This window comes from Myiozetetes cayanensis, unplaced genomic scaffold (genome assembly GCF_022539395.1).
Source record: "Myiozetetes cayanensis isolate MyiCay16 unplaced genomic scaffold, myiCay2020 scf2-11, whole genome shotgun sequence".
Classification (NCBI taxonomy): domain Eukaryota; kingdom Metazoa; phylum Chordata; class Aves; order Passeriformes; family Tyrannidae; genus Myiozetetes; species Myiozetetes cayanensis.
In genome coordinates, this window is record NW_026087411.1 from 5,139,443 (window position 1) to 5,154,005 (window position 14,563).

A 14,563-nucleotide genomic window follows, 5' to 3' on the forward strand; every position below is an offset into this window, starting at 1 on the left:
TGCCAAATATATGAACTTCATTGTTATTTTTCTTCCTGTTGGTGAAAATGTTTTCTGATGCTCACAAGTGGTGCGATAGAAGTGTTGTGAGGATAGGCATTTAGGAAATCTGCAGTGAAGGGAGGTGGCTGTGACTGTGGATCTCTGCTTGTGCTGATGGAGTCTGGCCATAAGGAGCTTGAGGTGATGCCTACTGAAGCTGTGCATCTTGTCCCCCCACGTGGGACAAGTGGCTTTCTCCACTGTTATCAGCAAGATGTAGATTTGTTATGTTTATTTGGGAGGTGAATCTTAAAAATTAAAGGGAGATTTATCTTTTTTTTCCCCCCTTCCACTGGAGGAAGGAAATAGAATTACACACCTTTATCAACATCAACCTCATGTTTGTATCTGTAGGAGCCTCTGTTAAATCCTCACTGTCAGTTTTACCCCAACTTGCTCATCATATTATTGATATCCATTAAAGCCCACATCCTAGCTGAAATATTTCCCTCTGTCATCCTCTGTGGGTAGAAATATTTCTGAGTATATGAAAATCTTGTCTGTGTTGCAATTTCTTGCAGCCTGGATTATTTTTAGACTCAAGTTCTCTGGTTTGCTTTTCTAGGATCCCCATGCTGAAGAGTTTGAAGACAAAGAATGGATGTTTGTCATAGAGAATGTAAGTTGGAATGTTGTTATGTGTTTTTTATAAATATAAGACTTAATATTTTAAAAATATTAAAAGGTGTTCAAATGCTGAAAAGGGCCTCAGTAAAATTTGAGCTGCTGAACCACAATAAAGCCTTGTTCTGTAGTAATGAAGGCTTATTAAAATACCTATTGTTATGTTACAGTTAAAACATGGGAGAGGAGGGGGAGTAGTATACTACGTGCCTAAATTCCTTCCCTGTAAGCATCAGCCTGCCTTGCATGAGTTTGCCATGAGCAATGGAATAAACAAATTAGAGCTATGGGGCTATGGGCTATGACTCACTGTTCTGTGGGGTATGACACATTATTTCTGTATGAGCAGGGGAGCGAACAAGTCAGAGCTGGGTTATGACACCTCTCCATCCCCAGTGGGAGTGCACCTTTCCTGGGTTTGAGTGCCACTCTTGAGTGGAGAGCACAGGTTCATTGCATGCATTTTATAGGTGAATGGGTTGAGGCAGGGTGGAAAGGTGGGACTAGCCCTGGTGAGTCATGATGTGCTCCCTGAGATCTCAGTCCTACCTGCTGCGTGGGTCATATGCACCGAGTGAAAACCCAAAAACCAGCTCCTCTGAATCTCTTGACTTCTCCATGTCAGGAGCTCCCAGAACTTCAGGGAGAACTGAGCTGAGGGCTGTACAAACAACACACTTGGCCAAACAGCAGTGCTTAACATTGCATGGAGCAAGTGCTTCATGAAGTGCTTTTTTCCTTTCCCTTCTCTTTGTTGGGCAGCAGCTTCCGCTCTGGGGCTGCCTCGGCTGAGAAAAGGGGAAGCTGCTTTACACGGAGTTTTCTTGAAATGGAAACTTCTTTTTTGGAATACATTTTAAAGGATTGTGGTATCAAGACAGAGTGTTCATTGCTCATTCATATAGTTTCATTATGGACTGTTTCTCAGTAACATTATTTACGTTTTATGTTGTCTTTAAACAAACAAAAAAATTGCTCTTCTATCAAGTTATAGTAGTACCACATAGCACTGAAGTGTGGAGAAGCAATGGATTTTGCATGTTACCTTTTTTTACCTGAAAAAGCTTCTTTCTTGTCAGTATCCAAAGTGATTTGGATGCAAACCTGAGGTTTATTCTAATCACTGGTAACTGAACATTTGAAAGGGCTGAAACCAAAGTACTTTATTTATACTTTTGTTTTTGAATGTCAAGTTTCTATTTTCACTTACGAGACTTGTGAACGCAGAACACAGTTTAGTTACTGCTTCCTGGAGTTTCCTTTTCTTTCTCGCTTAGTTTATTTTAGTCAGGAAAGTCTCCATCCCCAATTGTCACTGTACAAGTAGCTCTGGATAAAACAATGTCAGTGTATTTCTCAGCCAAACCCTCTGGGTATAGTTGGATTTCCTGTCATATTGCAGCAGATTTTTTTTCCCAGAAGGTTATGTGAGGGGTGTAGACTGACTTCATGTCTTGCTTTCTAACATGTTGCTTTTTTCATGTCAGCCTGTTTCATATAGAGGTGCCAGTTGTGCATCTGGTCTGTGCTCTTCCTGCTTTCTGCCTGACACCTTTGCTAAGCAGTGAAGGAGTATCTTTTGTTATGTGCAAACTTCTTTACAACCTCAGTTACGCTATTAGTTCATCTCAAAAGAAATGCCCAATAGTCATTGGTAGGTAGATATTTATTCCTTGATTTTTTTTAGAGGATATAGAAATAGTATTCTCCAAATAATAAATTTAGTAAATAGTTTTACGGTAGAAATTATTGAGAGCTAAAGCAACTATAAAACTGGTTGCTTTCCATTACCTCTTTATTTTTTTTTCTTTAAATACTGGAAGATACGGAGGAACTCTTTTCTCAGAGTAACAGCTCCACTTAGTGGTGGATGAAAGAAAATATGTTCATCGGTTCGAGCGAGTGACAAATGATCCAGTGGCTGGTTGACATCCCAGAGCATGTAACACCAACCTGTTAGAAATCGGGGAGCCCGGGAGGCAGGAGGTTTTATGTCCTCGCTCCCTAAATTGTAAGCATTTACTCACTTCGGACCTAAGCAAAGGGACATTTACAGTCCTTCAGGACCTTTTCCTTTCTGTCCGAGGGTGTTCTCTGCCCTGAGAGGCTGCAGGGTTTCCCTCCCACCTTGGTCAGAAGCACTCAGAACACAAAATACTGAAGTCCGAAAAGCTTGTGGATGTGCTTTATGTGCTTTAATTGTGAAGCTACCTGAATTCTGCTAAAAATGTTGAGGTTTTTTCATTAGTAGTATTAAAAGTCAATCTCCAAAATAATTTTGTAATGCTTTAGTGTGGGCTGAGCAAAGATCAGCTAAACCAGATACTCAGCTGCAGTTTGATGCCTCTGCTGACAGATGCTACCAAATTCAAAACAAGATAATTCTGCACTTTCAGAGGGATTTTTAAGTAGTGGTGAGGTGATTTGTGCAAGATAACTATGTTGTAAATTAAAATGAAGCAAGATACTTGGCTTTCTTTGTGTCCATTTTCTTGTTTGGGGTATATACACATTACTTCATGACCTTGGTTATTGTAAGATTTTTTTTTTTTCTAACTGTATTTTTATTGTCTGAGTCACTCTGTGTTTGTATTCTAGTAAGTGAACTTTGTCATCTACTGTGTGTCTAATCCATAAATAGTTGGATCATAGAGCAGTTTCTTATTATATAAATCTTGATATTAATTTTCCATCAGCCTCTTCCGTATCTTTATCTCCTTCACAGCTGTGTTCTTTGGATATTTACTGATAACTTTCTTGTCTCTAACTTCATCTTTCTTTAACTGCACTCTGTGTAATTGATTATCTTTTTTTCTTGACAGGTTCTTGGGATTTTTTATGTTCTTTTGGATAATAACATTGCATGTTCAGGTTGGCTGTTGCAAGCAGGATAGCAAGAAATTCTTAACTGGGAATATGAGTCAAAGCATGGAAAAGCACATAATGACATCCTCTGGGGACGATGTTTGCGTGTTTACTGACAGCTTTGTAGACAGCTACCTCCTACATTCTTAAATGAAACTGAAAGATTTGTAGAATGTTTTCAGACTTGGTCTATGAAACAACTTTTTCGGCTTTTTGTCAAAAATTTATTGGTTTTTTCTGAGCCCAGGTTCGTACCTCTAATAGCTCGTAAGTGGCATACTGATAGATTCCCATGTTCATTATGGGGTTCCCCATCTTCCCTCCTGTGCCTGTGTTTCACCTTTGTCTGTGGGTTATTCACAGGGCTCGAGGCTGTGAGCGAGCCCTTTCCAGTAGCACTGATGGAATTGAGGCACTGGCAGTCACTGCTGTGTCCCTGATACTGACTGTATTCCTCTTTTTATGTGGCAGGCCTATTAACACACGGTCTTTGCTTAGAACAAAAGAGGAAATCCCAGACCTACTAATTTGGCAGGTGAACGGAGAAAAATGCCCCACCTGTTTTTGAAGCTTTGCTCATGGATTCATGTAAGCTGGGGCTGGAGGCAGCCTCACCTGACTTGTACTGTTGCCTCAAGGCAGTGTAATTCTAGACAAACGCTTGCCTAAACTGTTTTAAAATTTTATTTTAAGATGGTCTCTCTGTAGAATTGCCAACCAGCCTCTTCCAGTCCTTCGTGGTCCTGCTTGTTGGGAATCGTTCTGGCCCAGATCTTTGTTGATACAGTTTCAGGCTGCTGCTTCTTGTCTTACCAATTACAGCCATGGAGAACAGATCTTGCTTTCCATGTGGCTGGAGGCTCCCTCCTTCTCCTTCTCACCTCTGACTAATCAACCCCAATAATGTGATCGTGGTTACACGTGGGATTTCATTTCCCATGATTGCATTAGCAGATCATTAGCATTCCCTTTCCACGGACTCATTCATGTGAGGGAGGGCTCAGTGTCCTGCTCTGCTCCTGCTGCCCATTGCTTTCAGGGACTAGCAGCACCCAGCTCTGCCTGCACACCATCACCTGCCTGGAACAGCATTCCAGGCAGCATTTCCAGGCTATTCTTCTACTGAGATCTTGGAAACTGAATTCACTACTGCATCGATCCTTTCTAGAGAGTCTTCCGAAATGTTTCGGTGCCATTTTAGACCACAGTTTTCTAATGGTTCCTTTTTTAATATTAAGGTAATACGTGGTGAAAAAACCCCACGCCAACATTTCAAGCTTGACAGTGATTTATAAGATATCAGATGTACATCCTTCTGTGAGACACAGCTATGCTTCCAGTAATTTTTTGATATCTTAACCAATAAAGGTTTCTCCAGGATAACATGTCCAATGGAACTGCTGAAATGAGAGAAAAAAGGAGTTTAGAGTTTCCTGTTCATGCTAGCCTACAGCAAAGAGTTATAAAGATTGACAAGTCTAAGCTGAAAAAATGAGATCTGACTTTTCCTTCTGTCTGTCACTCTTGCATCCCTTCAGGAACCCCAACCCAAAAAGAGTTCTGAACTGGCCTCCATTCAAATGTCAGCCAAGCCTCTAAATGAAAGAAACATTAGAAAATGTTACCAAACATTTGACATAATCCACCTTCATTTTATTGTACAAGTGTGATGTTTTGTGGTTCTCATCCCCCAGTCCACCCTTCCCCCATCGCTCCAGAAATTCTGTATCATGGTTGCTTATGATGATTTCTCATTTTGAATGCCCTGAAGCATGTTTTATCACTCACAGGTTTGGAGAGATTATTTCTCTCTCTTAAAATGCCTATCTATTATTTTTAGGCATGACAACACAAATAAAGGTGATAAATAGTGTGAAAGTAATGGGAAGGAGAAGGCAGGTGGGTGGGATATAGAAATGAATTTGTTTCTAGTCTTAAAGGAGACCAATTTTAAATGTGATACGATAAAATGAGGTATTAACAAGAAGTTAAGTTTTCATTAATACAGCTCTGAATATGTTGTTTTCTAGATGAAGCTTTTCGAGAAATAGCTCATTTGAGTGGGAACAGTAATTAGCCCGGAATTTTTGTAAAATCATACTTTTTTTACTGAGTGGTTAAATTGCTTTTGCTACAGCACTGCTGCAGCACTAACTCTGCGAGAGCAAGTTTTGCTTTATATCTGAATGAGAGCCCAAGTCTAATATTCCCACCTATTTCTGGAAATAAATTTTGGGAAGCAAATGCCAGCGTAATGTAGGGAATTGAAATTCTGAGTACTGCTGATGCCGTTTGCTGAAAGAACCTGGGGAAAAAGAATAGGATGATTCCTTACTTACTGATCAGTTTCTATTCCAGAATTTATTACAAAATCGTGGCTGTCTCTTCTAGTGCATCTTTGTACCATATGGGAGCTTAAGCTTAAATTGGCTATTTCCTTTGTTTTAAGAAAAAAAAAATACTGAAAAACCACCTCTATCCATTCATTTTGTATTTTTTGCTTGAAATAAATTTTTTACTTAAAATGAGAATTGACCAGGTTAACCTTTTTCTGAATTAAATGTCTGCATTTAATATATTTAGAAATGGCTCATAGTTCAGACATGCTTTCCTGGTCCTTTAATTCCCCTGTCATATTCTACTGTGTGTGATTATGTGAACTGTGACTGTCTGCCTGTGTAAATTAGGCCGAGTATTCTGGACTAGATAGAGCTAGGAATTAAATGCTGCTTTGTCAGCTGTCTCACTCTTGCTCTGCTTTAAATGTAATAGAGAATCAGAAAACTTGTTTTACTTTTAGTTTTTGCTTACATTAAATATTTAGCACTTTGTTCTAGTTGAGAAATCTCCGAGATTAGGTTTTTGGAGCAAAACTTGCAGAAATTGTCGTCTTGATTGGCTGCTCTGGCTGTAAAGGAGCCAGGGTAGGAAATCTTCCTCAGAGGCCTGATCCTGTGCCTTTCAGTAATGCTTTGTTGCTCCTCGTGTGCACCATGATGGCATTTCTGGGCATTTTTTGACTAAAAGTGGAATATGATCAGGAGCAGGGTCCTGATTTGGGAAAGGAGCAGAAGAGAGGCTTGTGCTCGGAGCAGATCACTCGGTTTTAGGGTGTCTGGGAGTGGGTGAGTCTCTTGTCTGTCCAGACTGACCCTATGGGGGTCCCTTACTTAAACAACCCCCTTGGATTTGGCATCTTCTCTGAAAAGTGCAGAAGACAAAGGAAGTGGAATTTACACTTGAGTTCTGCCAGGGAAATTTTACCCCAAATGCTGTAGGACAAGTAAATTGCCACCTGTATTTAGGGCAAGTGTTACATGGGCAAGGCATGACTGCGGGTGTTTTCCCCTCTGTGTGTTCCAGCACACAGTGGAGGCACCAGCAGCCCTGGTTTCAGGTAGGCATTGTGAGGGCAAGCACTGCCTAAGCTTTTCTGAATAGCTCTGTCAATTAATTGATGTTTTGACCCACAGCCACCCCCATATCCCCAAGAAGAGTCTGGTAGCTGCTTCAAATGGTGCTCACTCAGGCCATGCTGCTTGATGACTGCAATGTCATTTTCCTTCCAACCAAAGCAAGGCTGTGCCCAGATCACCTGAAATTAGGGCCACCATTAATCCTTTTTGTCATTAATATGTAGTAAACTATTAAAGCAGAGCTAAGAGATGACAAAAATCTTATTTAAATGAGAATTTTAGAGAAATTGTTGAAATAACTTCTAATATCTAATTAACTTTTTACACTTTTAATACCTTTTTTATCATCTTGAATGAGTATGGAATGTGAGTCCATCTAACTCTTCTCCACTGTGTTTTTTTCAAAATTTTCTTTTGTTATTTGATCTTCATCTCCTAAATGAAATGCAGTGCCCAGACTGTCCTTTAAATAGTGTTGTTTCTGATTGTTGTGTTAATAGCTGCACTAAGTGGATCTACATCAAACGTAATTTGGCAGATGATATGGCAGTTTTGAAAACTGTATTATAGCGTTTCAGCTTTAAATTTTCTGGTAAAGGAGACATCTCATTTTCTCATATTTATGCTGCAGTCACATGGGAGGGTGTTGCAAGTGGCAGCTGGAGAGAGAAGGGCACTGGGCAGTGCAGCCTGGGTGTGAGGCACTGTAACATTTACAGCCAATTTATACGGTTATTATTGATTCACAGTGGTAAAGTACAACTGTTTTCTAAATTGCTTAGAAACGTTTGGTTTAGGTTTTTGATGGGAGGTTATTTCCTGCTAGAAGAACATTTCACCTGACGCTGAGTGTACTGTGCAAGACAGCTGATTGGAGTTGCTATCAGTGGTGTTCTTTGCCAGCTGGAGGGAGGAAGCTGATAAACAAGGCAGACAGCTTTGGAAGCAAACCTCTAATACACATTAGGCATGTTTTAAAACCAGCAGTGTGTTTCAGCCACTCTTAGCATATGTTTATTCATAGAAAATCAGCAGTAAAATACACTTTCCAGTGCATGCAAGAGCCAGAGTCTGCATGAGGTCGTTTCTCTTTCAGACATCAAATACAGAAGAGTGTCTTGGTAATTGTTTTACAGTGGGGTTCTAATCATACTCCAGGCATAAGCTGAGCCAGGCAACTTGCCTTTTAATAGAAAAGTATTTGCTTTTAAGCTTGTTCAGCTTGCCATGGTTTTTTTTCTGGTTTTATGTGTCTGAGCATGGCTTTACATCTCCATACAGTCACAGCGATGTGTTTGTTCTCGATGTGGTTCAGAATATCATTATGTAAAATACCACTGTCTGGGGCAGCATTATGATGGATAAATCTCATTTTTGACCTGCTATAGCTGTATGGTGTTAAAACAGCATATGCTGCAGCCATGTAGTACGAAATATTCAGAGTAGAAAATGGAAAAAAGGGCAATGCATTTAATGAAAAATATTTTTGACGTAAGACACCTTCAAAGGCAAATAATCTGGGAGTCAAATTGAATATTTTGGTTGATTTGAGGTAATACCTTGGAATTATATGTGCTCCAGGTATGGAAATATGTGTCAAAAAAGAATTAAAATACACATTATTGTGTAAAATGTAGCTCTGCATTAAGCAACTGGATAGGATTGTACATGCAAGTGGTTGTAATTTAACTGAGAGCATATGATTTAAAAACAGTGGCCACCAGCAGAACTGTAGCCAGCTGACAGGAAAATAAAGACTTCTGGCCTCCTGAAAACCCTTTTTATTAGGAAAACCATCTGACAGTGTAATAGCACTGAGTGTTATTGCCTTCAGTCTCTTATCTTTGGTTGTTAGCTGTGTTAATAGTCTAATATAATAGAAATTAATTGACCTCCATAACTTAATTGATGCTATTTCATTCATTTCCCTCCCAGCATATTCTTCATTCTGAATTGGTGCTGCACAGTCATAATGTGCTTTTTGTGTGAAGTTTCTCCCTTCTTATTGTTTTGTGTTAAATATATCTGGGCAAAATTGCTTCTTGGATCTTGACAGTCAGCAGAAATGAGCTTTTTCTGGTTTAGCTTAGGTGTGGTGGCAACCTGAGTCTTGGATGGAAAGATTGCCTGAATAAAATAGTATTGAAAAGTGCCATAAAGGACATTTTGTAACTGTTCAGTATTTTCTCTGTTTCCATGTACTAGCATAAATATAAGATGAAACTGCACTTCTGCCGAATTTGTGACCCATACAGAGTTACATTCCCGAACTCAGAGGTTGCTGTTCTGAGCACAGTGGGCTGCATGTCGTGGTTCCTGCCAGGACAGGGTTAATTTTTGAGAAGTCAGGAGGGGAGGCATGGCCAGCACCTGGAGGTTATTCTGTACCACCTCAGGTCATTTTCGAGGGACAGAGGCAAGGCTCTCTTCTAATTGGCATCTATTGTCTGGGGGGTTTACCAGCCGAGTAGTTCATTTCTTATGCCCTCTGCCATTAGTGGTGTTGCTGTTTCTCTTAGTTTCCTTATCTCATTGCTGTTTCCAGTAAATTTTTCTTATCTCAACCTGTGATCTTTATCTTTTGTGCCTCTAATTCTCCTCTCCATCCTCTCCAGGAGGAAAGAGAGGGAGCGAACAAGCAACTCAGTGGTTTGGAGAGTCTCAGTGAGAGCACTAAATTGGGAAGTACCATTCCTAAACCACCACACTATACTTTGACATTGTTTCTTACATTTTCCAGTGTCCTGAAAAGTTTTATATATATATATACACACACACACACACACATATATATATATATATATACACACACCAAGCATCGTTCTTTTAAAGCCTAGAGATGATACAGTTGTGTGTTAAGTTACATGTTAAATAGCAGTGTTTCTGCTTCTGGTGTGTTTTCTGTAAAACAAAACTGAGAACAAACCAACCTGTCCTTCCTGGCAGCGTGGCAGAATGGCAGGCTGAGCAGGATGGACACCAGGTTCTCTGAGTTGGTTTTAATACCATGTGCAGCACAGCCTGAGTTAGGAAACTGCTATGTCTGACCCTGAGGACTTTGCTTGCTAGAAATAAATACTCTTACTAGTTTTCAGTAGATTTCCTGTAAAGACTTAGGGTTTTTGTATAGTTTTTATGATTTATACTGTAAGAGTATTTTGCTCAGCAAAGGATAAGATTAAAGAAACTCTCTAAAGCTTTGCTCCCTAAAGCACAACATCTCCATGAAACAGTCCCTTGTCACAGGAGGGCACAACCCCCCCCCAAAAAAATCAAAGAACACATGCAATATTTACCAAACCACAACTGATGTTGAAAATTATGTGAAGAATTGTCTCTCTTAATTTTATCAGTAAAGTAGATCCCTGAAAGGTAAATTAATTACATTTCTCTTTTTCCCCGATGGAGAGTGAGGAGTTATTTGGAATGAGAGATTTGGTAGTGCTTTCCATGTTTGAGTGCTAAATAAATTCTGGAAAAGAGTTCAAAAAGAACATAGAAATCAACAGCCATCAAAATCTCTCTCTGACAAAACCTTGTACTTTTTCACCTCTCTTCCCCACCCCCAGGTTGCTGGGTTTGGTTTTTCCCCCCAGTGCTACTATTCTGGTGTTTGCTTTCCTTTAATATATCTTTTCCTGAAATTGAGAAGTCCAAGATGCAAGGCCAGAGTGGTATAAGAGTGAGAGAAATGCTCTTGCAGAAATAAGAATAAGTGCCCAAAGCCCCAGTGACAGAGGCATTGGGTACTTGCTTCCAGGAGCAGCCACAGGAAGGAGGGTGATGAATTTGGGAGGATTTTATCTATGTATTCGTCAAGGAAAGGACAAAGTGGAATATTTGAAAAACTAACCCTAAAAATCTGTCAGCAAAGAGTCAGTGTAAAGTTTTTGTGCTTTTTGTTCCATGAATCACCTGTATAAATGCTCCCCATAATTAGTTTTAATTCATATTATATAACTCTAATGGTATAGTATAACCAAAGAATCTCATTTATTAGGAAAGATTTGAGGTATTAAATAAAGAGACTGCCTAAATAACTAGTATGGACACTGTTAAGGAAGGGTATTATCTCAAAGAATATTCAAGATCTGTAGAACAAATTGGATGTTTTACCTGGGCTTCAGTGCAGCCTATTCCGTAACTACCAACATCCTTCTCTGTGGTCTCCTCTTTAGATGAAGCAACCCTCTGCTGCTTCATGAAACCAAACTCTTTCTGTCTTTTTAATTTCTTAATTTCTCTTGCTCCTATTGTGAAATACTTTGGGAAGTAGCTTAGCATCAGTTTGATTCTTGGTAATTTCTTCATTTTATTTCCCCCCCCCCTCTAGTTCAGTCTTTGGAAGTTTGTGGATGCAGGTTTTCTGTGAAGAGTTGTCATTGTTTAGAAATAGTGCTGCCCAGTCTGGTGCTCCCACTGAGACTCTCCAAACCATGTGCCGCTCCCCTCTCTATCCCCAATGAGAGGATGGAGAGAAGATTGGAGGCACAAAAGATGAAGATCCCACATTGAGATAATAACAGTGGTATAGAATGCTCTCCTTGTCTCAGGAGAATTAGGGCCTCATTTGCCTTGAGCATTTCTTGAGCATGGACATTTCTTTTGTCACTTCCATAGGAAAAATATGATTGAAGTTATGTCCTTGAAAAGTCAGTGGATGTGCTGGTGTGGTCATGGCTGTTCAGCTTGTTTGGCTTTGGAGCCATACCCTTTCAGAAATAAGGAGAATTGTGTCTTGTCTTCATCAATTACATTCAAATCAAATTTTTTTGCAAGTGCAAGATGCAAGGTGTTATGTTAAGTGATAGCTGAGTTTCTGGAAGTCATAGTGTGGATGGCCATGATCTGGTGAGACACAACTGGGTAATCTTCAGTCTCATCCGTACTATGCAAAACTTTTCTGTGTCCCATGGCATGTGCAAAACTTTTTTCCTGTAGTAGCAAAATCAGCACGATTTTTAGAAAGAAACCATTCTTTTTCATTGGAAAACATCTGTCTCAGTGCACTGGAAAGTGAAAGGGAGGTAGAGAGAGGAAGGAAGTTGTGGGAGGTAATTCTGCCCTTCTGTGCAGTCCTGGAGAGGCCTCACCTGTAGTGCTGGGCCCAGTTGTGGGCACTTCTGTACAAGAGAGACATGGAGCTCCTGGATTGAGTCCTCTGGAGGGCTATGGAGATGATGAGGGGACTGGAGCACCTCAGTTATGAGAAAAGGCTGAGGGAGCTGGCCTGTTTAGCCTGGAGAAGACTGTGATGGATCAATGGTATATCAGTATCTGAAGGAGTGTGTCCAGAGGATGGAGCCAAGCAATAGGATGAGAGGCAATAGGCCTACCAGGAAGAAACTGGAACAAAGGAAGCCCTACCTGAACATGAAGAAGAAAAGCTTTGCTGTAACAGTGACTGAGCTCTAGAAAGATTGCCTAGAGACCTGGAGTCTCCCTCACTGGAGATATTCAAAAGCCATCTGGATTCAGTTCTGAGTAACATGCTCTAGGGGATCCTGCTTGAGCAGGGAAGTTGGGCTAGATGACCACACTATGGTTCCTTCCAACCTTTCCAATTTTGTGAATCTGTGTGATTCTTTGGAAGTGTGTTTCAGTTTGGTTTTGGTTGGTTGGTTTTTACCTGTCAGGCAAAGGTGAGTTGGAGTAATGGGCTGTATCTGGCGATAAACTATCCATATGAAAAGGCCAGTTGTGTGGGTCAGATCGAACACTCGTGCTGAAGAACAATCCATCAGGTCATTCTTGCTTCAGATTGCTGAGTAATGCTGAAGATACTCACCACTATCATTGCAGGGAAGAGCTCTCACATTTTCTTCAAGTTCAGTATGAATATGGATTAACAAGTAGTCTTTAACTGAGTTTGATTTGAAACTGGGTACGGTGGCGCAAGAAATTGTAATTGTTCTCCCCACCCTGTATCACCCTTCTTGTCCCATTGCTAGCTGGGAGGTTTTTGAGAGGTTATTAAGACTGTTCTCCATGTGTTCTCCAGTGCACAATGGCAGAAACAATTCTGGAGCCTGTTGACCCAGAATGGTGAGAAACAGGAACGTCTTCAGTGTGGTGGTGCTGGCTGCCGGCACTTGGGCTGGACCTTTAGAATTTAAAAGGAAGGAAATGACCACCATCTCTTAGCATCTGAATTCCCTCAAAAGCTTTAAATCATGGCAGAGTTCGATCCACCCTGTGTAGTGTGTCCTGGTGAAATGCCTTTGCAGAGCACTAGCTTTGCACAGTGCTGGCAGTGTGCTACGACCACTTGATGGCAGCCTTTGATTTGGTACATGCCTCATTAGCTGCAGCACAGTGCAGTGTAGCCGTAGTATTTGTAATGGAATAACACGTAAGAACTAAAGACTGCAAGGTATCTGGTTAATGTAGAGATGAAATGAATGAAACAGCAAGGCTAAGCTTTCCTGACCCTTCATGAGAGAATAGATGAAAAAAGGAAGAATGAGGTATTGTGCCGAAGGGAGATGATGAAATTCAAGATCCACACACATAATCTCTGGCTCAGCCTCTGAAATGTTAATCCCTGGCTGGAATTATTTGAGCTGTAGATTGCAATTTATCATCAAAATGGCACTGTGTCAAACAATACTTCTTGTATGTGTGATGTTTAGAACTATCCAATTTTAATATAAAATGGTTCACAGAGCACTGTCTAATGTTTAAGTAGCAACCCATTAAGCTCAGGATGTTTTTGCTTATTTCTGTAGACTTGTGGTAATCATATAGTTTTCTATTCCATAGATTGCTCTTTGAGGCTTTTGCTGGCCATATAGTGTATTTGAGGGAGTGACTTGTTTTGAGCAGAGCAGTGACAGCTGATGGGACTACTTGATAGTAATTCTAACACAAAGTGGCCAGGATGTTTATTTTGAGGTGCTCAGTTAATTTTTTGCAATGAAAAAATCTGCCAAAAGTTTGTTGATGGCTTCAAAATCCCCAGGATTTTAGATTAATGTTTTGCCAAGTTGTGCAAACAATTATTTTGAGGTTACAAAAAATATTTTCTCATTATGTTTTACAAGCTAGAATGCCCTTCAGGTTTTTCTTTCCTTGCTTTTAAAGTATACCAGTAGAGGGAGTAGAAAAATTACCATCCAGTAGGGATAAAATATTCAACACTAAAATTCAGCCCTTTCTCCTTTAGAAATCTTAGTTTTTCTTACTGTGGTCTGTTACTGAAAGTAAAAGAAGATAAGCACGGTCCAGATAATTTCTGAAATGTAAGGCTGTGTGAAACAGCATAATTATTAGAGAAGAATGTTTAAATCCAAATGTATATTTAGAAATATGAACTGCAGGTTTTTTTCCCCTGGTACTTACGGTTTGTTTGAAAATTACAAAGTGATTTTGTTGGTACAGCAAACCCCAACATGTTTTAGTGCATGCTAATTAATTAATTTCACTGCATTTATTTTGAAAAGTGTACTCTATATAAATGTACAATTAAATTGTGTTACGCTTTTGCAAAAAGCTTAAAAACAGAGGGGGGGGGAGGAGACTGTTGCATGTCTTGCATTGGAAAGGGTGAGAGACTGAAGGAGGAGAAGGGAGGAAACAGAGTGTGAACTGTGCCAGCCTGTCAAATTTATAATTCC

At 40.0% G+C, this 14,563-nt stretch overlaps 1 protein-coding gene across 12 annotated transcripts in view; it reads left to right on the forward strand.

Annotated features, from left to right (window-relative positions):
* The window catches only part of EHBP1 (EH domain binding protein 1), a 210,109-nt gene that overhangs the window by 47,255 nt on the left and 148,291 nt on the right, over positions 1 to 14,563 (forward strand). For all 12 annotated transcript variants that reach the window (XM_050316897.1, XM_050316898.1, XM_050316899.1 and 9 more), the window contains exon 5: positions 608 to 661. In XM_050316897.1, coding sequence (XP_050172854.1) covers positions 608 to 661 — 54 coding nt within the window. The remainder of the gene's footprint in view (positions 1 to 607; positions 662 to 14,563) is intronic.